This window comes from Adiantum capillus-veneris, chromosome 21 (assembly GCF_014529385.1).
Source record: "Adiantum capillus-veneris isolate H3 chromosome 21, ASM1452938v2, whole genome shotgun sequence".
NCBI classification, from domain to species: Eukaryota; Viridiplantae; Streptophyta; class Polypodiopsida; order Polypodiales; family Pteridaceae; genus Adiantum; species Adiantum capillus-veneris.
The window spans coordinates 77,654,453-77,680,994 of NC_140951.1; the positions used below are offsets into that span (position 1 = coordinate 77,654,453).

At 43.2% G+C, this 26,542-nt stretch overlaps 1 protein-coding gene across 2 annotated transcripts in view; it reads left to right on the forward strand.

The window, feature by feature from the left end:
* The first annotated feature begins 9,419 nt into the window (after positions 1-9,419).
* Positions 9,420-26,542, forward strand: part of LOC147431192 (protein CONTINUOUS VASCULAR RING 1-like) — a 34,342-nt gene continuing 17,219 nt past the window's right edge. The window contains exon 1 of one of the 2 annotated variants that reach the window (XM_086493826.1): positions 9,420-9,654. In XM_086493826.1, the coding sequence (XP_086349952.1) occupies positions 9,571-9,654 (84 nt within the window). In that variant the 5' untranslated portion in view covers positions 9,420-9,570. Of the gene's footprint in view, positions 9,696-26,542 lie in introns of both variants that reach the window. The other variant, XM_086493825.1, reaches the window with a different exon arrangement.

Genomic DNA, 26,542 nt, shown 5'->3' on the forward strand with positions numbered 1-26,542 from the left:
TAATGCCTTATTGGACACGGGTGCTAAATATAATATGCTATCATATGGGGTGGTGTCAGTTAGGGAAGCCACCTTTATCTGAAATTATTATCCAAGTCAAGGGTGTCAAACAAGAAAAAAAATACGGTTTTTGGAATTTGGCACACTTCTGTCAGTGACAATGGGGTTGTAGCTCAAGACTTTTTGGTCATGCCTGTTGGAACTATGGAGGGTAATATAAACCTAGGATGCACGTGGATGATAGCCACCAAATGCACTATTGATTGGCGGATAGGGGGTGTCACAATGCAGAAATTACCAACTCTTAGCCCTACCACTCAAGCCATAGTCCCTGAGATATTACCGGTTAAGGAAATAAAACCCAAAACATTGCATGTCCAAGAGGTTGAACCATATGTCCCCATAGTCCAACTCTCTAGAGCTTCAACTAATGTAGTTGAAATAAAGCTTGAGACACACAAGACCCATCCCAATATAACAAAGAAAACATGCAAGTGGGTCCCTAAAGCTTCTTTAGCGACCATAGCTAGTGCTAAAAGATAGGAGCCTGGTAAGAGACGTCCCACTCACCCCAAGAAATGTAAAGAAACGTTGCGTTGAATTCCTAAAAAACTATTGGAAGCCCAAAGCTACTGGTAAGAGACGTCCCACTCACCCCAAGAAATGTAAAGAAACGTTGCGTTGAATTCCTAAAAAACTATTGGAAGCCCAAAGCTACTATGAAGGAAATGATCAAATCTGGGTGCCAAAATGTAAATTGTGCTCTTACTTGTCACTTGGCCCATGTGAGCCCAATCCTATGGCTCCAAAACAAATTGAAGATTGCGAAAAGGAAAAAATTACAGAATGCTACACACCTGCTCCAGAGCTAGTTTGGGTACCAAAGAAAGAACGATTTGTTCCACCCAGCTAAAGAACAGGGAAGTCAAATGAAGCTTCTTGCTCTTCGTGTAGTTCCTATACAGAAATAGAAGCTTTGACACAACCTCCACCCACCATTGTACATATCCATACAAACAAGGAAGAGTTTGCACTTGCCATTGTAACTTCACCACCTACAACAACGTTGCAAATAAAATCATGGCAGAGTACCTTACCACCCTTGCAACTAGATGAAACGCATAGGGAAACCGAAAACTATTGGTTAAAGCCTTTACCCATAACAACTTGGAACAACTGGTTTCAAAAGGTGACGACATCATTCCAAAAGGTATGATCCACCCAAGGAAGGAGGGAGTGTTTGTTGACATCCATCATTCACTTGCTTCCCTCTCAACCTTCCTCCTTGACCTCTCAATCTCCAATCCTAGGGAATGTATATATAAAGCCTTATACTCACAAAAACAAGATAAAAAAGTAAAAGAGCAAGAGCCACCAAACAATAATGTGGAAACTTACAAGTTCTACATATAACACAAAATCATAAAAACACATTATGCACAAGAACACGACCCTTGTAATATTTGCACTCTAACCATCATCGTGTGTACAGATATGGCTAGTACGCTAGAGTCATCCACTCTTGCCTTGGGTGAGAGGTACCTTCGTTACTTTTCATAAGTGTTTCACATGGTCTTTCCGGTGCTTGCCTGTGTGAATGGCATTTGGTAGATATGCTAGCATGTGAGAGGAATTTCGAGGAGTTAGAATGGCTGATACGTCTCTTGACCACGACTGATCCATACTTAGTAGAGAGCGTTTCTCCCATTGCACAAGCCTACCCTTTTGACCAAGATGACTATAGGCATCTAGTGACCTTCTTAGTAAACATTGGTGCCTCTAATAAAGAAGAAGATTTACATGATTCCACGGATGGCACATATGGTCTCACGGATGATGACTTTGTTTCGTTGACGACGAGGATAGGGGTTTAGCCTTAGGGTTCTCCCCCAATCTCTACAATGTCCTATTCCCTTGACTCTCTAGGGGGAGTGCAAATAATTAGGTTAGGGTTTCTTATGTTTTTTAATTGTGTTTAATAAGTGTTGGTATCTTTTTCCACTGATGTGCCTCTGGAAGGTGGATGTTTGGTGGTGACTATTGTGCAGTTTGTGACTATATAAGGATGCCTTCAAAGGACATCAACAATGGATGGTTACATGTTACAACGGATGTTCTCCATTACATCAGGTGTACTACTTCCTTTTATCTATGCTTTCCACACTTACATGTTTGCATCTTGTCATTCGAGTTCTAACAATACATAAAATTTATGAAGTTGTGACATTGCCAATTTAGGTGCTATAATGTTTTCAAACTTCTAGTACCTTGTTCTTCTCTTTGAGTTTAGTCTATTAGTTGGGTTTAAGTAGGTATCAGGACCTTAGGCTAAACTAAGCAACTTAATTGCTGACTATAATTCCTAAATAGTCGATTAATTGTAGTAACTTTAGTAGTGTTTTAGGCTATGAGGATATAGTTCTCTCTAGCTTATTCCACCTAAGTGTGACTTGTATTGTGGAAGTCCATGTGTTAAGCTGGTATTTGAGACCTCGAGTCTCCTGGCTAGTTTATGCTCAAGCTGGTATTTAAGACCTCGAGTCTCCCAGCTGCTGGTATTTGAGACCTCGAATCCCCCAGCTACTTGTAGCAACTATGACAACAACAAAAAATAAAACACAAAAAAAGAAAAAGAAAAGAGAAAGCAAATAGCACAAACTTCCTTGTATTTTATGTGGATCACACTTAAGTGGTATAAGTGACAAGACCACTAGTCCTTAGACCCCGACGAGCATTCCTAAGGTTAACTACTCTTTAGTCGACATTTTTTACTTGACGTTGGTCAATCTAGTATTTACTTTAGCCCTATCTCTTGTGTACTTCTCTTAGAGTCGACCTAATAGACCCTAACTCAATTGCATTTTATTTAGGTACTACGCTTGTTCTAGTTTGCAATGTTACAATTCATGAATTTGTTTTTGCATTTCCTAGAATATCATGTATGCATCTCAATTATTACACACCTGTACATGCTGTCTTTGAGTTGTCACAATGTTGTTTTTCTTCTGACAAGAAACACCCCAGATCAAGTTGAGCTTAACTTGCAATTAGAACACTCCAAGAAAGGATGATAAACAAAGGTAGAGCAAGTTGCAGCTCACCAAAAACTAATTTTGCCTTTCATGTGAATAACCCAAATCCAATACACACAAGCATTGGTTGTGTGATTTCAAAGAATGAGGAAGAGGCTGTTCACCTCAATTGGCCTTAGATACACTCTTGCCTAGCAAAGGGCACAACAGTTACCATACATGTTTGTGAGAGTATCTACCTAGCACATTCTAATGGTTCAACAACTCTTGCATTGAGATCCATCCATGGAACTCACCCTCCACTATCAGTCATAACACAAAATAGGCAATCTCCGCCTCCAAAGTTAAGGGCATTTCTCCAGGCCTTAATCATTGAAATCATTCCATAGCTTGTTGGGCATATCTTGCAACCAATATGTGTAAAGAGATAGCATCCCAAAGACAGATGTACAACTTTTGTGCTTTCTTATGCACCATATTTGGCATGCAAGTCGTCCAAGGCATTGCGAAGCTATAGGTTTCTTTTCGATACACCCTAATAGTGAGTCAAGTGCCAACGACAACTATATAAAAAGCTTGTATGTGGATGGAGTCTTCGATTATAGCTCCAAAAAGTATGACCATATGTACAATTGTTTGACAAGAAAGGAAGGAACACTTGACACCACAATTGTTGTTCCACTCTTTCTAAAATGGATCATGCCATGTCAATTGCAAGGCCTAGAAGAACTTCATAAAGGCCCCCCCTCGGCAGGCCAAAAACAGAGGATGCAACTTTGAGAACCCTCCCTTGGACACTCATTTATCTGATGCGATATGATGTGCTATTGGTCAGCTGTGCACATCATTGCATCAGCTAGAGATTGAACTTTGGAGATTTAGGATAGTACCAACAGGGGTTAGGATATGCCAGTTGTTTCATATAGAGCTAGAGCTACATCACATTTGTCATTGTCTGGTATACTACAAGATACGAGGCTGCTTTCATTGTCTATTCATAGAGGGCTTTGGATCGTTGGCTAGAGTCATAAGATATCATGATTAGAGATGCCTTGAGTTGTTTTTACCGGAGCTGCACGAACACAGGGAGAGTCACTTGAGGAGATCAGGCAGTGGGATATATTCACAGAGGGAGATCATTGACTTCTTTAGTGCAGAGACTCAATAGCTAGACAAGCATGCTTCGTAGTAGACTTCAACACCCACACATACTATAGCTATATTAGTTGATAGATCCATTGAGCTCGGGCGCGAGCTAGATGCCCACGACTACAAGGGAGACCACGACATTGACGGAAGCTCCATCAAAGGATCAAGAACATTCTAGCATGACATGGGAGATGCCTAGTACAACTATGTATAGAGGTAGACATTGACGGAGCTCTTCAACCACCGATGCAATACTTTCTCGAACAACGCCTGATGTCGGACATCCTAGGCATTGATGATGATGATGATGTTTTTAGTCTTTTACTTTACTTCATTTTTATAATTGTACCCAAGCATTGGATTAGATCCACCAAGATTGTATCAGTTTGGTCTCATGGGTCATTTTGGCCTTTTGAAGACGTTAATATAATATTTTATTTTATTTCATTTCATTCTTCTTCTTCTTCTTCTTCTTCTTCTTCTTCTTCTTCTTCTTCTACTCAGCCGGTCAAGAAACCTCTCTCTCTCTCTCTCTCTCTCTCTCTCTCTCTCTCTCTCTCTCCTCTCTCTCTCTCTCTCTCTCTCTCTCTCTCTCTCTCACACACACACACACACACACACACACACACACACACACAAACACACACACACACACACTTAACACAATTGCTACTTATTTGCAATAGCAAAGAGCTCTCCTCGGAGAGCTATCTTGGCGATAGAGAAGGTGCAAAGAAACAAATATACTGAGGTGGCACGTTATAATGACATTCAGATGGTGGTGGTGGTGGCCGAGAAATAGCGCACCAATAGATGCAGTCGTGAAGGTTGACTGACGAAACACACCGTCGTCATTGGTGGAAGTAGTGGCGTTGACCGTGGGTCCCTCCATACTTATGTCGATGCGAGTGTTGAGGAAGCCACCTCCCCCATCTGGGGCATGCTAGATTTCTATTGTTGTTTTTCCTAGCATTCCAATTCTTGTAGGTGGCAGTAAAATACCAAGAATCCTAGTGCGTGTCCTCGCAGCTTCCTGGAAGCAAACAACCTCTCCCACACACCATCGCTTGCAAATGCACGCTATACGCCAACAAAGAGTTAAGCATCCACCATGAAAGCTCAGTTTTACTACCTCGCTTGCCTTCCAGACTCCAGGTTTTTTGCTATGATCTCCACCGTGACCAACACCATACAACTAGCGACCTAGCCCATCTGGAAAAAAAAGGGAAGGATGGGTTGGGGGGGGGGGGGGACTGGAGCTCCCCCATCATCCGCGCGTGCGGACGATGGGGAGGCTCCAATCCTCCCCTTTTCTTTGAGACATTTACCAGCAAGCCATGTTTTGGAAAATTCTATTTCACAAACATACAACATTCCCTTTAGGATATATTCTCTTTTGAAATTGCGACTTTCATCAAGACCACACACGACCCAAACTCTCTCTGTCGGCGTCCGGCCCTCGCTTCATCCAAAAAAAAGGGTGGGAGAGCTAGAGCCGCCCCATCATCCGCGCGTACATGACGATGAGGAGGCTCCAATCCTCCCCTTTTTTTGAGAATTTTTCCTATAAGTAATATGAGAAAGGCTTGGGGCTTGTAGGTTGTCATTGTAGGTCAACAATTTGCATCTGAATTTTGGGGTTGGTGACCCATGAGAGAGAGAGAGAGAGAGAGAGAGAGAGAGAGAGAGAGAGAGAGAGAGAGAGAGAGAGAGAGAGAGAGAGAGAGAGAGAGAGAGAGAGAGAGAGAGAGAGAGAGATGATGTTGTGAGCTCGAGCTTTTTGTAGCATGCACGAGAGAGAGCAACTGATAGAAATCTGGCTAAATCCCACATGGTGCATGTGTGTGAGAGAGCAAGAGCTCTGTTGCACGAGACAACCATGTGTGAATTTAAGTAAATTATCCATCCTCTGGTTGCCTCTATATATGTACTACAAATGCATTAAACTGGAAAAATTCAAATGCCCAAAACAGGCCCAAGAAATGTATGCCATAGTTTAGCATGTGAAACAACTTTAGAATCCATTGCTGCATTTGCAAACTATTCCACACTCTTGTCATAAGAATTGAGCTTGTATAGCCCACAAGAAAAGGTACTTGATGCCACAAAAGTATCACTTGAACTAAGATCATGAACAAAATGCATATGTCGTCCATAAAATTTACCATAAGGCCAAGTCTTGCTAATGGAGTAATAGACAACATATTCTTCTTGATCCTAGGTATAAAAAGTACATCCAAAAGTGTGAAGGGATTGCCATTAGATGCAATGAGCATAGTTTTTCCAACTCCCTGAACTAGAGGTATTGTTGGCAGAAGTGACAATATTTTCATTGGGGACAACATTAAGAGAATTGAACAAGTGACTATGAGATGTACAGTGCTTTGTAGCACCACTATCAAAATACTACACATATGAACCTGCAGCCTCAATCGATGCATCATTGAAAGAAGTTTATAGTGGCACTGCGCAGTTATAGTCCATTTTGCATCAATAGTAGAATTTGTAGATTCTGCAGTGGATGCATTTAAAGAAGATTCACTGGTTGCATTTCAAGAAGATTCACTTTCTTTCTTATATGCCTCTTTAGCCTTTAGCTTAGGAAATCGCTCATCACATGATTAACAACTCCACGATAGTTGCAACACAATTTTTTCTTTCCTCTTTCAACAGAGCTACCCACTGCATTGTTATTATGAGAGGCATTTGTCACAGATGATTTGCTACCTAAAGAAGGAACATTGAAAGTAGCAACATTTTTACTATTACCTCTTCTTCACGCAACACCAAAAGATTGTTCAATAGCAGGGTGCTTACCCTTGTTTTTTCTTGACATAGCCTCGTGTAACATCAAAGTGATTGACACATCAAATTTAATATCATTATCATTGCCTTGTGAAACAAGCCTCCAAATAGAAGCAAAATTTTGATACGAATTTGGTAATGCATACATGATAGTCTTCACAAGTGAATGATAGTAATGAGTTGCTTGTTAATATCTTTGATTTTAGCAAGAAAATTTTTATTGCATTTTCTTCATGCATGACCTTTGATTCTAACTCTTTGTCTCATTGTGACCTACATACAAGCCAACTAGAACATTCCAATATTGTTTAGTTCTTTTGGTTGAATGAGTGTGAGGAGTGATAATGCACTTGGCATACATTGCAATCAATGCATGGGCTTGCACATCTCTACTATCCCAACGAGCATGTTCACTTGTAGGTAAAACAACACTAGCAGTAGGAGTGGAATTGTTAAAACCTGCAATATTCTCCACAGAATCTATATCCATAGAACCTCGACGTACATCAAAACCTTTAAAAATGTTCCATACACCCTTGGAAACAATGCATTAGGTAAGACCACAATGGATAGGTGGCTCCATCCAATATGTCAACATACAACACCTTGAGAACATCATTGTTCTTAACCACAATGAAAGACCGAACTTGATGTAGAAAATGCCCAAATTGAGAAGAAGTTGAAGGGAAACTATACATGCTATATAGCACAAACCACAGTAGATTGTCAAAGATTTGTTATATAGAAATAAGTAGTGGAAGTTTTGTAGAAAATAACAAAATTGCTTGTACAGTACCTGTAGTAGTGGAGATGGAGGTCAAAATGAACTTGAATTAACATTTTGAGCATGAAACAAAGTATATAGTGACCTGTTGATGCTTGCAAAGGCTCACCAAAATCGGAGAGAGTGAGTAGGAGGGTGCTAGATGAGTTAATGACAGTGGTGACTATGCTTGGGAGGGATGCAAATTGCTAAGATATCAATTGTTGGAGTCATGGTTACATGAATGCACACACAATTGGAGATGGAGAGGAGGCTCAAGGCGCACAATTGAAAATGTATTATTGATTGTACAAACACAAGATAAGTTAGCACTATATTGATGGGCGTATATACAAAGCATGGGGGAAAAAATTCTCCCAGTGAGGGAAAAAAGTGCCCCAATGATCATAAGTGTGTACACACACATCAATACCATGTACATGGTAACACTGTTTAGAATACACTCGAGAAAGCTTTGGAGAGAATTACAAGACTTGAGCCAATTACATCTTTAAATACCATTATAGCACCTTTGGAAGGTAGGATCAAGAGGTATAAGCGGGTGGCGGTAGGTATAGTGCAGCACGAGCCAATAATGTTGCATACATGGAGTATATCTCTACCAAATAAGGCAATGGGAATGGTTGTTTAGCAGCAATGCACGACCTCCCTAAGCTGCATGTCAGGACTATCATTGGCAAGAAGACGTCGCCAACATCGAGACCCATCGATGGGAAGACAACAACTAGGCGAGGTGCTGTGAGATATTCAGATATGGACTCTAGGACGGGAGATGTGCGAGCAACGGAGGTAGCAAGCGAGGGAACACGTTCCTCAGCTGTGGCGTTTCCACCTAAGGTGGAGTGGAATCCCCTGAGGTTCCATCTAATAAACTGGAAATAGAGCTAGTAGGCATGCCCAAATAGAGTACCCACAGTACTATCAAATGAAGCCATCAAAGCACTCTACTACTCTAGCTAAATAGAGCTAGTAGGCATGCCCAAATAGAGTACCCTCACTATCAAATGAAGCCATCAAAGCACTCTACTACTCTAGCTATACTACTGGTAGGTTCTTCAATTTATAAGCTAGAATGTACCCGAATGCCATTCCGTGCAAGCTCTCCCTTCAGTGTTACCCATCAAAATGGAGATGCCTGGTCTCGAACTCTTAACAGAACATGGTAAAAGCTCGATCTGATGCTACTCTAAGCCATCCAAACAGATGAGCACACTGCAACCCAAGCCTCCCCTCATCTTACAAAAAAAATATCCCGCCCCCATGCACTCATGCTCAACCTGCTAACAACCTCTGCAACTGCTCGCTCAGCTCCCTTCGCCTTGCTGGTGTCGAGGAGTGCGTCCCCAATGCAGCTTCTTCAGCTTCACTTTTGATTAAAAGATAAATCTATCCCGCCCCCCATGCGCTCATGCTCAACCTGCTAGCAACCTATGCAACTGCTCGCTCAGCTCCCTTCGCCTTGCTGGTGTCGAGGACTGCGTCCCCAATGCAACTTCTTCAGCTTCACTTTTGATTAGAAGATAAATTTTCCCAGGCGCAGTCATTTGCTTCCGATAGGGCATCACCTCACATTCGTGTGGCAACGAATTTTTAAAAATCGTTGGCACATATGTACTACTCTAATTAGTTATTTCCTGGCCTTTCCACTCCTCATAGCAGCTTATTAATCAAGGAGCATTGACCGGAGAGCTAGAGCGGTAGGAGGATGCACGCTGTGTCTTCACTTTCACGTACGTCGATCAGAGGCTTGTCGTATCTTCGCTTGCTGTTGCTGGCGGCATCTCGGTTTCCTCATGGGTGATGATCTCATGGGCTCCCGGCTTCCTTCCACCGAACGCGATCTCCTCGTACCGGTTCTACAAGACCCCGAAGACCCTGTTAAAGGTGGACCTTCTACTAGCTCCGCACACTATTCCGGTAGAGAGGTCAGTTTCAACGAGAGAGAGAGAGAGAGAGAGAGAGAGAGAGAGAGAGAGAGAGAGAGGTATTGTGTCTTGGACTACACCTTTGTTGTAGTTTTCTCTCTCTCTTTCTGAAAGGCTAAAATGAGCTATGAGAGCAACAAGTCACAATCAGGAGAGACAGATGACACAACTGGCAAGGAAAGAGTATCAAACGTCCAAAATGAAAATAATATTATATGGTAGGCCACCAAACAGGAGGAGGTAATGAAGTTCAAAGGAACTAAAGTGTGACTGGAATAGGATCATTAGGTGTTCTAGTTATAGTATTGTAAGGTCCAAGTTACAGTGTAGTTCCATAGAAGGGGAGCTGTGGTATTAAGAGTAGGGCTACTCAAATGGGTGCTCAGAAATTCTTGGGTGGATCATTGAAACAAATGTCATTGATTTGCCGCGCTTTCTCTTTTGCAGTTTCTCTCTCTTCTCTGCATGGTGCGCAGTGTTCGGGAAAAATCATTTTCCCGAACATACAAAATTTCTTTCCTTGAATTTTTCAAGAGGAGATATCAAAAAATTGGGTTGTTTTTACAAATTTTAACACTATTTTTCTCTATTTTGGGGGATTTTTCCTTTTCCCCATGCCCTCAACCGGAATTTTTTAAATTGAAAACGGCACGATACTAAGCTGAGACAGTTTTTCCCGAACTCTAATGGTGTAGCATTGGTAGTCACAGACCGTGTTGAAAGGAGAGTCAATGGTCCTCAATTACACTTGTCAAAGCAAAAACTCAAGTGTTCATATTAGCATGCACGGGTCTCAAGCATGAATGCTAACACAGATGGCATGAAATGCACATGATATAGAGCGCATGAAAATTGAAGTAGTAGCAGCTCGGGCAATCAAAACACCAATCCTACAAACTTTCCACAATCTCAAGCAGAGGAATTGGCTGAAAAGGTGCAAGAAGTTGAACATTAGCTCTCCATATTGGTCGATTAGGCATCCTGTCACAAAGTGATGACGTGGCGGACAGCAGAAACCCTAATTTCTGCGAGAAACCCTAAAAAAACCTACAAACCCTAATTTTTGCCACAAACCCTAATTTTTGCCACAAACCCTAATTTTTGGAAATCGGGGAGGTTTTTTTTTTTTTTTGGGATATTTTTGAGCGACGCAAATCTCAGCTTTTGGCCAGAAAAGCATAATTGCTTTTTGTTGCTCTCATTGAGAGAGAGAGAGAGAGAGAGAGAGAGAGAGAGAGAGAGAGAGAGAGAGAGAATTTGCTTTTGCTTTCAGAAACTCTTTGTGAGAGAGGGAAAGAGCTTTTGCTTTCAAGGCTTTTGATTTTGAAGCTTTTCGGGCTCTGCTTTTGGGCATTGCTTGTAAGCTAACCCATGCTTCATCCGTCATATTCTGTGGCTTCACCTGTTCAAGTGCCTCTTCGCAATCCTTAAGAAATAGGATTCCTTGAATCCTGTCTTTCCAAAGATCAAAACCTGTACCATCGAACCTTCGTAATCCTTAAGAAATAGGATTCCTTGAATCCTGTCTTTCCAAAGATCAAAACCTGTACCATCGAACCTCTTAATCTTGAAGAGGTTCTTCACATCCGAAGAAGATGAGGCCATAGTTGCACGGAATAAGAGGGATAATACGCTGAATTTTTGGGCAAAATGCGCAAAAATCGGAGTATAGCCTCACAGAGATGTGCACTACAGCTCCAAATGGTCACAGGAGCAATTTGGGGCAAAATAGGTCGATTTGGGCACAAAATTCAATTTCTGAAATTTATGCACAGGAAATTTCAGCGAGCGAATTTGTGCTCGAAAACAACAAATTTAGTTGTTTTTAGCCTCAGAAGACATACATAAGACTAATACACAGCCTTTAGAAGCATGTAAGCGCAAAAGTCCCAATTTGTAGCATCAAAATTGTATGAAATTGAGCCACAAATGGTCATACATCGACAAAATTTGTCAAATGTGCGTAGATTGCATCAATTTGCACTTTCCCCAATGTAATCGCACCATAAAAACACTTGCAAAAACTTGTGTAAATATGAAATTTGCTTAAAACACCTCTTTCAGGGCTTGTTTTTCGGCAATTTCAGTGTTTTCGGTAGTGGGGACTTAGCAAAAGTATTCCCACACCTTAATACATCATTTGCAAAACTTGTATTTTGCTGTCATTGTAATAGACTTGGACACTCCAAGTCAAGAATCAACCGCGACAGCACCAAATAACCACTTCAAAACAAGTCACAGATCACAATAGATGTACATTGGCCCGGTGGAGTTCCGTGCCTAGAGATATTGGCGCCAAAGACTGGCGCCCCTTTCGGTATTTTTTTATATATTAATCAAATCAAAGTACAAGAGAGTGGCTAGGGTTTCACTCTCAGACTTTGCGTCCAAATGCTCTAAGAAGTGAGGCCCTCACCACTAATTTAAAGGTTAGAAGGGATGGCCAAAAGCAGAGCCCCAAAAGCTTCAAATCAAAAGTAATTGCTCTCTCTCTCCCAGAGAGAGTCAAAACTTGAAAGCAAAAGCATTCTCTCTCTCTTTCTCATATTGTAGAGAAAAAGCAAAATTTGCGTCGCTCGTCATTTTCAATTTTTTATTTTTTTAATTTTTATAATAGCCTCCGTGATTTCCAAAAATTAGTGATTTTGGCAAAAATTAGGGTTTGCAGGAATTTTAGGGTTTATGGCAGAAATTAGGGTTTCTGCTGTCCGTAGCCACGTCATCACTTTGTGACATACCCCCCTCTTGAAAGCATTGTAATCGAACGCGATTACGCTTGCAAAACCGACAAAAGCCATAAACCGTCTTAGCAGACACTGACTGTTAGTACCTACATACTAGGAACACACATCTAGCACATGTACAAAATCGACAGTCACATCACAGGAAATCACAGGACATCACCAGACATCACAGGACATCACATGACATTCAACATTCGTTCGGATCTTAGACCATGATTTATCGGCAATGTAGCTAGCAATCACATCTAGGTCCAATCGGAACCTCATCAATGTCTGATTGACTAACCCCTATTGCAACCATGTCTATTCGAGATCAATCGGACCAAAATGTTGCAGTCATTTCGGCTATCAGTTCCTGCACTCACAAGAAGTCAAGAACAAATCAGTATCATTATCAGGAATTCCATTTCATAAAGTCATCCAACAAAATACTGTCAGCTCTCAGTATCCCTGAAGCTCAAAGAGACATCAGTGACTTTAGTATCAAAATCAAGGCATCTGTTGACAAGGGAGCGGAGTGACTCCCCTCTTGTGCATCCCACTGCACCAAATCTCCGGCCAAGCTGAATTCTTGGTTCCGTTTGGAGTAGACTATGCTAAACCAAAACATCGAGGTAAAGTTTCACAATCCGAGGAGTATCTGCTAGGTCCTCCTCCTCCATCCACTTCGCATCAAATGCAGGAAAGTTCTTGAACTAAACCAAGAACCGCCTTCCGACTTTACCTTTCTTCGTATCGTTATGTGCCAAAATCTATTCAGGAACAAGGATCTCCTCGTTTTCTTCCACTTCGGGTTGCTCATCAGGTTCTCCATCATCAGGCACATCACCCTTAACAGGGTTAAAGAGACTCACATGCAAATGCATTATGAATCCTCCAAGTATCTGGCAGTTTCAATCGGAAGGAGACATCATTTATCTTGTCAGTGATGTGGAAAGGTCCGTAGTATCGCATACTAAGCTTTGGAAAAAGCCTCTCCTTTCCCTTTTTCTTTCGTAGGCGTGCCTGCTCAAAAGTAAGAGCACCCAATCATCCTCCTTCAATTTCAAGTCGCGACGATGGCGATCTGCTGCCTTTTTCTTTCGTTCTTGAGACTCCTCCAAAGTCTCGCGAACCTTGGCAAAAGCCGTATCCAAATCTCGCGAATATTCATCCGCTTCAAATATCTAATCTTTTGTGCTCAGGAAGGATGGAACCTTCGCAGCACTTTCAACAATCTCACATGGTGTCTTCCCCGTCGAAGAGTGTATCGTGTTATTGTAGGCAAATTCCACCAAAGGTAAGTTCTTTTCCCATTGAGTCTTCTGTTCCGAGATACAAGACTTCAATAAATCTAAAATCACTGAATTGGCAATCTCAAATTGCCCGTCAGTCTGCAAGTGGAACGATGACGAGAATTGCAACTGCGTGCCAATGTTCTCCCAAATTGCCTTCCAAAACAAACTCATAAATCTGGGGTCTCTGTCGGAGACAATCGTCTCAGATGTGCCATGTAATCGGAAAATCATCGTGATCATTCTGTGTTCTTGGGAGATCAAAAATGAAATTCATTGCAATACTTTCCCAGGGGTGGGTGGGTATGGCTAAAGGCTATAACAATCCCTGTGCCTTATAGCATGTCAAACTTGACCTTCTGGCATACCAAGCAACTGCGCACAAACTCTTCCACATCCTTTTTGAGTCTCGGCTCAAAGAAGTATCTCTCTACCTCCTTCATGGTGGTAGCAATGCCGCGGTGACCCGTAAAAGGTGGACAGTGGCATTCCGTCATAACCTTATCCCTCAACGGCTGTGTAACGCACAACATAGTCTTTTTCATCAAGTAGCCTTCCCGAAGGGAGTATTCAGCTACTGTCTCCCCATCCCGTATCCGTGTGAAAATATCTGCAAAAGCTGTATCTGTGGCATACTGACCGACCATATCCTCAAAGCTCCTATAATGTATCACGGAAACAGCCAGAACCAACGGTTTCCGAGACAAAGCATCTGCCACCACATTCTTCTGTCCCTGCACATGGACAATCTGGAAGTGGAACTGTGACAAGATGTTCGCCCACCGCATCTGCTTTTCCGAAAGCTGCTTCTGTGACAAGAAGTAGCGCAAACTCTGATGGTCTGTAAAGAGAGTAAAATCCGCTCCGAGTAGGTAATGCCTCCATTGAGTAAGAGCATGGATAACTGCCAAAAGCTCTTTCTCATAGATCTGTGCTTACATCTCCGGCCTAGAGAACAAACGGCTCTCGTAAGCTATGACATGGCCTTCTTGCATCAAGACCGCACCCAGACTACGACCACAAGCATCACAATATACTTCAAATGACTTCTGCAAGTCCGGCAAAGTCAAAATAGGTCCCGTAGTCAATTTCTCTTTCAATGTCCGAAAGGCAGTCACCTCTGTGGGTCCCCACGAAAAAGGTACTCCTTTCTGTGTCAAGGTATGCAAAGGGGAAGCAACCTCTGCAAACTTTCGTATGAACCGCATGTAGTACGAACATAGTCCCAAGAAGCTTCTAACTTCATGGACATTCCTCAAATCGGGCCAATCACGAATAGTCTCTATCTTGGCCGGGTCCATTTGCACTCCTGCTGCTGACACAATGTGTCCCAAAAAGTGTATCTCTGGTAGGAAAAATTCACTTTTCTTTGCATTAATCACTAACGTGTGATCTTGTAAGGCCTGAAAGACTTGAAGCAGATGATCTCTGTGTTCTGCCTCATTCTTGGAGAAAACAATGATGTCGTCAAAGAAAATGCCAACAAATAACGTGTACTCTCGAAAAATCTTGTCCATCATCCGGTTAAATGTCGCAGGAGCATTGGTTAAGCCAAAAGGCATCACCAAAATCTCAAATAACCCAAAAGTCGTCCGAAAAGCTGTCTTGTAGACATCTCCTGGCGCTATCCTGATCTGATGATATCCACTCTTCAAGTCAATCCCGCTAAAGCACGAGGATCCTTGTAACCTGTCAAGTATATCATCGATCCTAGGAATCGGAAATCTGTTCTTGATGGTGATTTTGTTGAGAGCGCTATAATCGATGCACATTCTCCAAGATCCGTCTTTCTTCAAAACCAACAACACTGGAGAGCAATACGGTGAAGTACTAGGCTGGACAAGACCCTTTTCCAAGAGGTCTTTCACTGGGTTCATAATCTTTTCATTCTGTACTCGGCTCACATGATAAGGTGGCCGATTCGGTGGTGTGCTTCCAGGCATCAGACCAATGGTCTGATCTTCAGGCCCTCTGAAAAGCAATCGTCATGAGTGTGGAGAAAAATCTTGTCATTCTTTTGATCAGGTCAAAACATATTCAATCTTTATCCAGCGTTCAGTTCTCTCCCAAAAGAATGAGTAAGAAATTGAAGTTCATCAAGTACAATATCTAAGCCCTTCATTTATCAAAGTGGCTTTCTCGGCCCGATAGTCAACCACGGCGTAGTTCTTGTGGTACCAAGGGATCCTGAGTAGAACGTCACTCGCGTGCCCTGAACAGCCCTGTCATTGCAAACGAAGTTTGCCAATGCTCGGTGTAATCATAATGGCAACATCCCATCCGGGTGCCAGTCGAACTACCTCCGCTTGTGGCGTCAGTCTGTTGGGTGTAATTTCCAAATCGAGCCGCCAATTCCAAGTGAAAAGAAGTTGGCCTTGGCTCCTTCAAAAGAGCTTCCTGATCCTTCACTTTGCCCCAAAAGCGGCAAAGTTTGTACTTTCATTCATTAGATTCGGTGCAGGTCCCACGCCATGTGGTACAAGTTTTGCTTTTCTATCTGCCTTTTCTGCCACATTCCTCAGTTGCTCTCGAACTCTCAGACCTATCGTCGTCTTTATCATTCTGTTCTTTCTGTGCCTTATTAGGGCACTTCGCGGAGATATGTCCATGTTCCCCGCATCCAAAGCACTTCCCCTCTCTGGTGAAGCGAGCTCTCTTCTTAGGAGTAAGCTTGGGTCGTGCATCATTTTTCTCCGGGTTGCTCTTTTTCTTTCTACTTTCATTCCCAAAAGTCTGTTCGGCTCGTTGTGTCATGGCCTCATATGTGGGGTAGGTCAGACTGCCAGAGTGAATGGCAAAGCCCCGCTTCACATGACTCATCAACTCCTGAATAGAAGCTGACTTCTGTTCTAAGCAGTGATCTCGGATCTCTGTAGGTAGACCCAAGGTAAACCGCTCAATCTGTTCTCTGAACGAGATCTTCTTGAATGAAGAGGCGGGTAGAAAAGAGCTCCAGAATCTTTCACAATAAGCATTGATTGTATCTTTCTTGTTCATCCGAAGATGGTTCCAAGCAGCTCGTACATCTCGTTCACATTCTTGCATCAACCAAGAAGAAATAAAAAGCTTCTTAAATTTCAGCCATTTAACTGGCGCACTCTTGTTAAAAGAAGCGTGGACCACCAAGTACGAGCATTCCCCTTAAGGTAAGAGGTAGCTCTCCGACTCTTGGAGTGCTCTGAATAGCGTCCTCCCGCGAAAGCGATGTCAAACTGCTGTATAAAAGACAAAGCCTTCGAAGCATCTGAGTATCCTGAAAAGTATCAAACTTGATCGAGTGGCCACCTTCCTTAAACTGTCGGACTTTCTTGCTTTTATCTTCGAGAAAGTCATACTGGTTGGCTTTGTAAAAATTCTTCTTGTTCGCATAAAACTTTCCATGATCAGAATCTGAGTTGTCTGTAGGCAAGTCCTTAGTAGAACTGTCAGTCTCTGGGCGAGATGTAGCCTTCTTCTTGCCCTTTCCGAAGCTTTGTTTCTTGCTTCGCTTTTAACCTTTTCTGTCTTCTTCGCTCGAATCTGAAGAGCTAGAAGAACTGTCAGAAGAAGAAGAAGAAGAAGAAGAACTGGGTACTCCTTCAAATCGAACACGCTTCTTCTGTTTCTTTGCCTTGTCAAATGTCGACCGACGACCCAAATATCCCGAGAAGTCAGTGCCTTTCTTCTGCTTTTTGCCGTGCTTTTTCCCTTTCTTTTGCACATTGAAAAGCTGAGCAATCCGTGCATCAACCACGTTCTCTAGTTCCTTCTCCGTATATTTCTTGGAGGCAGAAGGTTTCTTGAGAGCAGGTTTCGGGAGTGGTGTTGTGGTTCTTTGCCACTCCATCTGTACCTCTTCCAAAGAGGTCTGGTTCATATATTTTGCCATGTTCGGGTCCTTGGCAAAATTGAGCATCATCTGTGTTGCATCGCTGATCAACTGGCGACGCTCCATCTCTCGCTGCTCCGCCTGAGTAGGCCAAGGCGGGCCATACTCTCTGTCGGAATCTTCGTTGTGATCCCTGCCCACATCTCGAGATGCAGAGGGAGTTGATTGATCATTGCCTGAAGCCATAGGTGCCGCGGAAAAAAATTTTCGGGGATCGGATTTCCCGTAGAAGAGAAATCGGCCGTGCTCTGATACCACTGTAACAGACTTGGACACTCCAAGTCAAGAATCAACCGCGACAACACCAAATAACCACTTCAAAACAAGTCACAGATCACAATAGATGTACACTGGCCCGACGGAGTTCCGTGCCTAGAGATATTGGCCCCAAAGACTGGCGTCCCTTTCGGTATTTCCTTTTATATTAATCAAATCAAAGTACAAGAGAGTGGCTAGGGTTTCACTCTCAAACTTTGCGTCCAGATGCTCTGAGAAGTGAGGCCCTCTCCACTAATTTAAAGGTTACAAGGGATGCCCAAAAGTAGAGCCCCAAAAGCTTCAAATCAAAAGCAATTGCTCTCTCTCTCCCACATAGAGTCAAAACTTGAAAGCAAAAGCATTCTCTCTCTCTTTCTCATATTGTAGAGAAAAAGCAAAATTTGCGTCGCTCATCATTTTCAAATTTTTTTTAAAAAATAAAAATAGAAATTTTAATAGCCTCTGCGATTTCCGGAAATTAGGGTTTTTGGCAAAAATTAGGGTTTGCAGGAATTTTAGGGTTTCTGGCAGAAATTAGGGTTTTTGCTGTCTGTAGCCACGTCATCACTTTGTGACAGTCATAACCTGTAATTTCCTGTTTTTGACCTAATTTCAGCTTGTTTTGGGTCAATTTGGGTTGCTGGGAGCTCTCTGGTGTCCAGGGATGAGTCCTTTGGCGACAAAATTGCAAAATCTCGCCTGAAAGTTGACCTTCTTGGCTGAAATTCAGCGTTTGTAGGTTTGGGGCAAACCCTAATCGAGACTCTGATACCAGTTGATGAGCGAGTGGCGGTGTGTAAGTAAAAGAGCACGCGAGGAAGTGCAGAGAGTGTGCAGAGAGGGGAGGCGAAGGCCAACAGGAGAGGAAGCGCTAGCAGAAGAGAGAGGGCTCACGTTTTTGGGGAAAACTCAATAAGTGAGTTTTGGGTTTTCCCACTTTTATTATAAGTGACCTTTAAAAAATGTGTCCAGGTATATGAACCTGGACAAAGTATAAAAATGTACAAAAAGAGGTTATTTAGGCCTTTAACCCAACACTAACCTCATTGCAGATTCGATCAATCATGAAGAACCGATCTTGGCTCTCGAGCCTAGGTCCAAAGAACCCCTTCAGGAAGAACCGATCTTGGCTCTCGAGCCTAGATCCAAAGAACCCTCACAGGAAGTACTATGTGTTTGAACGATTCGTCAGCACGCATTGTTCGAGTGTTTCATTCGTGATCGTTTCCAGTATTTTAGTCAGCGTCTTTATGTGATCCCTTTTCCTAGGCATGACATATTGTACGTTGAGCACGTTTCACTCATGAATGAGCACAAATGTATGCGGATTTTTCATGAAAAGCTGAAAAGTATGCATTCAAGGAAGTCACATTCCATGTCTCTTCCTTGGCACGACACAATTGTAGAAAGAGCACATGAAAGTATGAGCACGAAGCATGGGCATTTCCGTTGCGAATTGCCACAATTGATTGCTTTAGATCAGAAGAGGCAGATTCAATCTCATTGTTTGCGTGTGTGTGGTGAACGGTTTGGCACTCCGTTTCTTTGTTCATCTATATTGCATGCACAGTCTTTGAGGAAGACAAGATTTTGTCCAGTCACTTTAAATGAAAGAAGCAGGACTCTAGATGACGTTGACGCATCGAAGGAGCCACATAAGACTTTGTGTCGCTTTCGGCGCGGCCCAAAGAAGCAAGCCTTGCAGACCTTTATGAAGTTCAAGTACCGCACGACCCACACATTAGAGTGGGCCGACGAAGAGTCCCTTCCAGGATTCCAGATACTATCGGCGATCTCCCTCGACGCCATACAGTTCGGTACCAGTACCTCACTTTGAAAAGGAGGGGATGTCATGTGACACATCCAATCCTGTGTCCGTGGACAAGCTACTTCATAACAAGGGTTCCGTCAGTCCAATCAGTTTAGATTAGCAAGTGTTCTGGCACTCTTGTGAGTCTGTTCGCAGACCGTGCATGCCCAGGCACTTAAGTGTAGATGCATATCCTCTGGTTGCACACAGCATGATCATAAGTATTCCCATCAGAATCCTTCAGAGGAATTTTCTAGTGCATTTAGCCTATTTTCCCTATTTTTGACATTTTTCACTTATTATTTTTAAGTGACTTTTGTTGGAAAGTAGGTAGGGCAATTTTGCTAAGTTTGTATATAAGCAAACTAGAGCTAGCACTTTCTGGCAGAAGAGACAGCAGGAGCTCAACAGGCAACTTCTCAGCAGAACCCCAAGCCCTAGCGGTTTTTGATTCACATCATCAAGCTAGTGTTTTTGGACCAGATCAGCTAGCGTTTTTGCTTTTGCAGATCCCTGGCGACGGAGGACTCAACAAGAGACCTAGCGTTTTGCAGTTGCAAGCCATCCGGCGATAGCAGAGCCATTTTCAGCCCTTGTGTTTTTAATTTGCAGATCAGCCCCAGCGTTTTGTAGATTCACCGTGACGGAACATCAGGAAACCTCATCGTTTTCAGTTTTCAGCCCTTAGACACCGCAGATCAAGTCCCGAACTCGCAGATCTCACTTTCCCGCAGCAGTTCCTCGCCGCTCGGTCAATTTCCGCAAGGTTTACAGTTTCAGCCCAGAAAACGCAGATTTCAGCATCTGCGTTTTCAGCGCGTCGTCGTCGCATCGTCGCTGTTGACATCGTCATCGACATAGAGTCAGAATTCATTAGATAAAGATTTGCAGATTTCAGCCATTAGCATTTTCAGATTTCAGCCGTCTCGTCGTCGTCCTCATCGTCGTCGACATCGTCGGCAAGTCCAAGCATTGTAGAGATTGTGCAATCATAAGTAGACCACTCTCGCCATAGAGGGTGGGGCCTTCGGAGGAGGGTTTTACAACATCTTGGTGTCGTATTCTCTTCTCTCTCTATCTCTCAGTCTCATACAATTGCACGCACAGTGTCCATTCACTTGTTTGTGATCATAGCACTCTCTCATCAAGAATGGAAGGCTCTCCCTTCCATAAGAACAAAAGGAACCCTTGAGCATAGTTCGGAGCACTCATCTTGAGCAAAGTTCAACATTCATTTCGCTGCACCTTACAAAGCACAATAAGGGAAAGCCAAGACGTCTCAAGCAACCTCTTAGACTTCTCAAAACCCACAGAATGGTAAGACCGGTAAGAATGGTGACTCTTCTAGCCCATCTTCCTCTAATTCTTCAAAAAAGAACTCTCAAAATGAATCTAAGGGTAAAGCTAAAGCACCTGCAAAACCTAAGCTAACCCCGAATGAAAAAGCTGCACAAGGAAGTATAGGAGGATACATCAGGGCTCAAAAAAAAGTGATTTATGCTAAGGAAGGTAGATGTTATCAATGTCACGTCAAGGGTCACATTAAGAAGGCTTCTCCTAAGACAGCCCCACCTAAAGAACCAAAGGCACCCACAATAACCACAAGCACTTTAATGACCCAAGCTGAATCTTCTCTTGTCTCTGACACACACATTGATGAGTCTCTCATGAAGTGATATGGTCATGTGAAGGGTCAGCGTTTTATCATATTGTTTGATCTAGGTAGAACGCATGATGTGATTAGTGTCTCTCTTCATGAGAGAGCCCGCCTAGAGGTTAGTCAGAAATCTCCTCTCGAGGTTTCTGGCTTCGCTTCGGTATGGACTCTCTCATCACGAAAGAGTGCCTTGATGTGTTGTTTATAGTTTAACAAGCTGTTTTCCGTAGAAAATTTCTTGTGTCTCCTCTTTCAGGATGTGATATACTTTTGGGCATTAGATGGTTTCGTGAGCATAACCCTCTCATTGATTGGGAGGCCAACACGCTCACATTAAATGCCAAGACTGACTCCCCCATCATCATTCGAGCTAAGGAAGATCTGCATTCTTTGCCTCTCAATTCTCATGTGCAGGTAAAGCGTGAATTACGACGAGGAGCACAAGTGGCATTCATCTATGCTGCTCCAGTTTCCCAGAGCATTCAGTCTCCAGACAAGTATTCAGATTTGTTTACCAAGTTTAAGCATCTCTTTTTGTAGGATGATCTTCCAACCTGTCTCCCACTAGAGCGGCCGAAGGACCATCGCATCGAGCTTATGGAGGGGACACAGCCTGTCAGCAAGGCTCCCTACCGTTTGAACAAGACACAGGAGAAAGAGTTAGAGCGACAACTCACGAAGTTGGTGGCCAGAGGATTCGTACGTCCTAGTGTAAGTGTCATGTGACACATCCAACCCTACGTGTCCGTGGACAAGCTACAGCATGACCAGGGTTTAGTTCAGTCAAGTCAGTCTAGAGTAGGAAGTGATCCGGCACTTTTGTGAGTCTGTTCGCAGACCGTGCATGTCCAGACACTTAGATTAGATGCATATCCTCCGGTTGCACACAGCGTGATCATCAGCATTACCATCAGAATCCATATGGGGAATTTTTCAGTGCATTAAACCTATTTTCCCTATTTTTTGACATTTTTCACTTATTTATTAAGTGACTTTTGTTGGAAACTAGGTAGGGCAATTTTGCTAAGATAATATATAAGCAAACCAGCAGAAGACACAGCAAGAGCATCGCTCAATAGGCAACTTCTCAGCAAGAACCAGATGACCTAGCGTTTCAGCTTGAAGACCTCCTGCAGCCTAGCGTTTTGGATCAGCCCCAGATCGCCCAGTGTTTGCAGATTCAGCCCTGCGATCTTGTCTTGCTGTAGCAGATTGCCACCGCATCAACACCATCGCGACAGTACCTCAGAAGAGCCCTGGCGTTAGTGGAATTTCAGCATTCTGCCAGCATTTTCAGAATTCAGCAATTAGCGTTTTTGTACCACAGCAGTTAGCATTTTTCAAGTAGCCTTCACCAGCGTTTTGCACCAACACTTCAGCGCTTAAGTCAGCAAGACCAGTGATCAGCAGCCCTGCAACTAGTGTTTTTTTCAGCCCTTGCCTTGGCGATTTGTAGCAGCAACACAGCCAGCAATACAGCGTTTCAAAGGTCAGCCGATACCAACGTTTTCAAGCCATGAACATCTAGCGTTTTTGGAAGGACCAACAGATAGAAGGGTAGCAGACCATGTGATTCCAAGCAAGAAAGATCAATCCGACCAGAACCAGTTCAAGTATTCAGTTTCCAGCAGTAGATTCGTCATTGTCGTCCACACCGTCGACCTCGACATCGCAACCATTAGACTCATTGCATCAGCCATTGTACCAGATTGTGCAATCAATAGTAGATCACTCTCGCCATCGAGAGTGGGGCCCTTGGAGGAGGGTTTTACAACGTCTCTGGTGTCGTATTCTCTTCTCTCTCTATCGTTCAGTGTCATGCACTTCCATTCACAGTGTCCATTCACTTTGTTTGTGTCCATTGCACTCTCTCGCTAAAGGAACGGAAGGCTCTCCCTTCCGTAAGTAAAAGGAACCCTTGAGCATAGTTCAGAGCACTCGTCTTGAGCAAAGTTCAACATTCACTTCCGCTGCACCTTACATTGGTATCAGAGCTTTGGTAGTGTTATGTATCACTCAAGGAAAGAACCACTTTTTTTTTTTTTTGTTTGTTGTGTCGCACATAACCCAAGACTTCTTGGGCATGTCGATTCCTAATCGTGTTTTTGAAGAGTGACAGGAATCCCAAGAAAGAAGGGCTTGTCCAGCCTCCCCTTGTGCCTCTTTTCACTCATTGAGAGCGGACCGTGCACTTAGCCGCCGGCCAATAGACGTGAGGTGGGAGAAAGCAACCTTGGTGTGAGCGCAAGGCCGCCAAGGGGTGCGCCCGCGGAAAAGAGCAGAACTCGGGTGAAGAGAAGATCCTTCTCTAACACAGATTGCAAGCGAAACAAGAACCTCAAGAACCCAAGAACCTCAAGAACCCCAAGAACCTCAAGACCCTCAAGCACCCAAGACCCACAAGAACCCAAGTTTCTCGGGAACTTTAGAACCAAAGATCACAATGTATGGTCATCACCCGAAGCGGAATGGATACTTCGCATGGAGGTGGTGAGCATGGGAGTGGCGAAGAAGAGTTTTTCCCACCGGGAGGTTTTTCCGATCCTCCCCCTTCCCCGTCTACGCCACGAGTTGTACCAAATCCTATGGAGGCGATGGTCAAGTCGATGATGGCACAACAACAAGAAATGAATCGCGTTGCGATGGCACAACTAGAAAGAAAAGCAGAACGACAGGAAGCCTTGGAGCATGAACGCAAACTCAGACAAGACACCTTGGAGCGTAAGCGTGATCAAGCGCGCTTGGCGGCCGAAGAACGACAGACAGAGCGTGCGGCACAGAGTGAACAATGCTTGCAAGAGTTTGTACGACATGTTCTCGCCTCGAAGTCCGAGCCATCCAAAGATGTTGGTAGTTCATCAAGTGGCGCAAGTCGAGATTCGGACTCTAACAACACAGCCACAGAGAAGATCCAATTCAGTAAGTATAATGGTAAGATGGATGCTACGGTTATTCATTTTTGGTTGCATCAATTTTATGCTTATTTTGTTATAACTAAGAAGACAGGAAATAGCAAGGTTTTGACGATAGCTATGTACCTTGCTGGTGATGCCATCAATTGGTACCACGCATGGCAAGAGGCATAGTTAGCCACGCACCTAGAGGAAGCCGACGAATTCACGCCCCTTTCCTTTAATTGGGCCGATTTCCAAGACAAGCTCAAGGCGCGGTTTATGCCACCTCAGTACCTTGTACGATTGAAGGACGATTGGCGCGGTCTCAAGCAAAATGGTATGCCAATTATGTCTTTCTCTAATAGTGTTTTGCAGCTCGCCATTCAATTACGCAAATCGGATGGGGAACGCAAGGAGGCATTCTTTTATGGATTGGACGAGTATGTCAAGTATGATGTCGAGGTGCTCGATCCAATCGATCTCAACAAGGCGGTAGCGATTGCTCTCGCACAGGAGATGAAGCACAACAAGGGAAAGCCTAAGGAACACAAGGCTTCCACAAGTATCTCTCAGACTTCTCAGAACCCTCAGAATGCTAAGAACGGTAAGAATGGTAACTCTTCTAACCAATCTTCCAATAGTCTCTCAGAAAAGAACTCTCAAAGTGAACCTAAGGGTAAAGCTAACACAATTGCTAAACCTAAGCTCACTCCAAATGAAAAGATAGCACAAGGAATTCTAGGAGGATACATCATGTCGGAAGAGCAAAGCACTTATTCTAAGAAAGATCGTTGTTTTCATTGTCACATTAAGGGTCACATAAAAAGAACATGTCCTAAGCTTGAATCGAATGAATCTAAAGAATCCACAGAACCCCCTTCCTTTGTCAATGCAATCGATGACAACACGAGTGTGCCCCAAGTTTCTCATGACCCTCTCTATTGATGAGTCTCTCATTAAATGTTATGGTCATATGACGGGGCAGCGTTTTGTCATATTGTTTGACCCACGCAGTACGCATGATGTGATTAGTCCCTCTCTTGTTGAGAGAGCCCGCCTAGAGGTTAGTCAGAAATCTCCTCTTGAGGTCTCTGGCTTCGCTCCCGGTATGAACTCTCTCATCACGAAGGAGTGCCTTGATGTGTTGTTTACAGTTCAACAAGCTGCTTTCCGTAGAAAATTTTTCATCTCTCCTCTTTCTGGATGTGATATGATTTTGGGCATTCGATGGTTTCGTGAGCATAATCCTCTTATTGATTGGGCGGAAAATACGTTCACTTTCAATGCCAAAAGTGACTCTCCCATTGTCATTCGTGGAGAGCAAGTTGTTCATTCTCCATCTCTCATTTCTAATGTGCAGGCGAAGATTGAACGGATTCAGGAGAAGGAGACTCTCTCAGTCTCGTCTTCTCCAAAGCATGATACACAGGATTTGCATGATTATGATAAGCATGATGAATTGCATGATAATGATGAGCATGATGATTTTGATGATAAGGACAAGCATGATGATTTGCATGATGGTCAAGATGTGTTTTCTTACAAGCATGATGATTTGTATGATCAAGACGTGATTGTTTCCAAGGATGATGGTTTAGTTGATGCTTTTTCTAGCGAAGTTAACCTCGTTGCAGATTCGATCAATCACGAAAAATTGATCTTGGCTTTCGAGTCGAGGTCCACTGCACCCCCCCTCCCTTCCCAGGCAGATTCGATCAAACATGACGAACCAATCTTGGCTCTCGAGCCTAGGTCCAAAGAACCCTTACAAGAAGAAGTACTATGTGTTCGAATGATTTGTCAGCGTGCATTGTTCGAGTGTTTCATTCGTGATTGTTTCCTGTATTTTAGTCAGCGTCTTTATGTGATCCCTTTTCCTAGGCATGACATATTGTACGTTGAGCACGTTTCACTCATGAATGAGCACGGATGTATGCGGATTATTCATGAAAAGCTGAAAAGTATGCATTCAAGGAAGTCACATTCTATGTCTCTTCCTTGGCACGACACAGTTGTAGAAAGAGCACAAGAAAGTATGAGCACCAAGCATGGGCATTTCCATTGTGTTTTGCCACAGTTGATTGATTTGAATCAGCATAACAAGATTCGATCTCATTGTTTGCGTGTGTGTGGTGAACGGTTTGGCACTCCTTCTCTTTGTTCATCTAGATTGCATGCAGAGTCTTTGAGGAAGACAAGATTTTTTTCCAGTCACTTTACACGGAATAGGTATGTTCATGTTCTTGTGTTGGAAGTGGTTTCATGAATTTTCAGCCATGGAGATTCTTGAAGCAGGAGGAAGCATGACTCTAGACGAAGTTGAAGCATTGAAGGAGCCACAT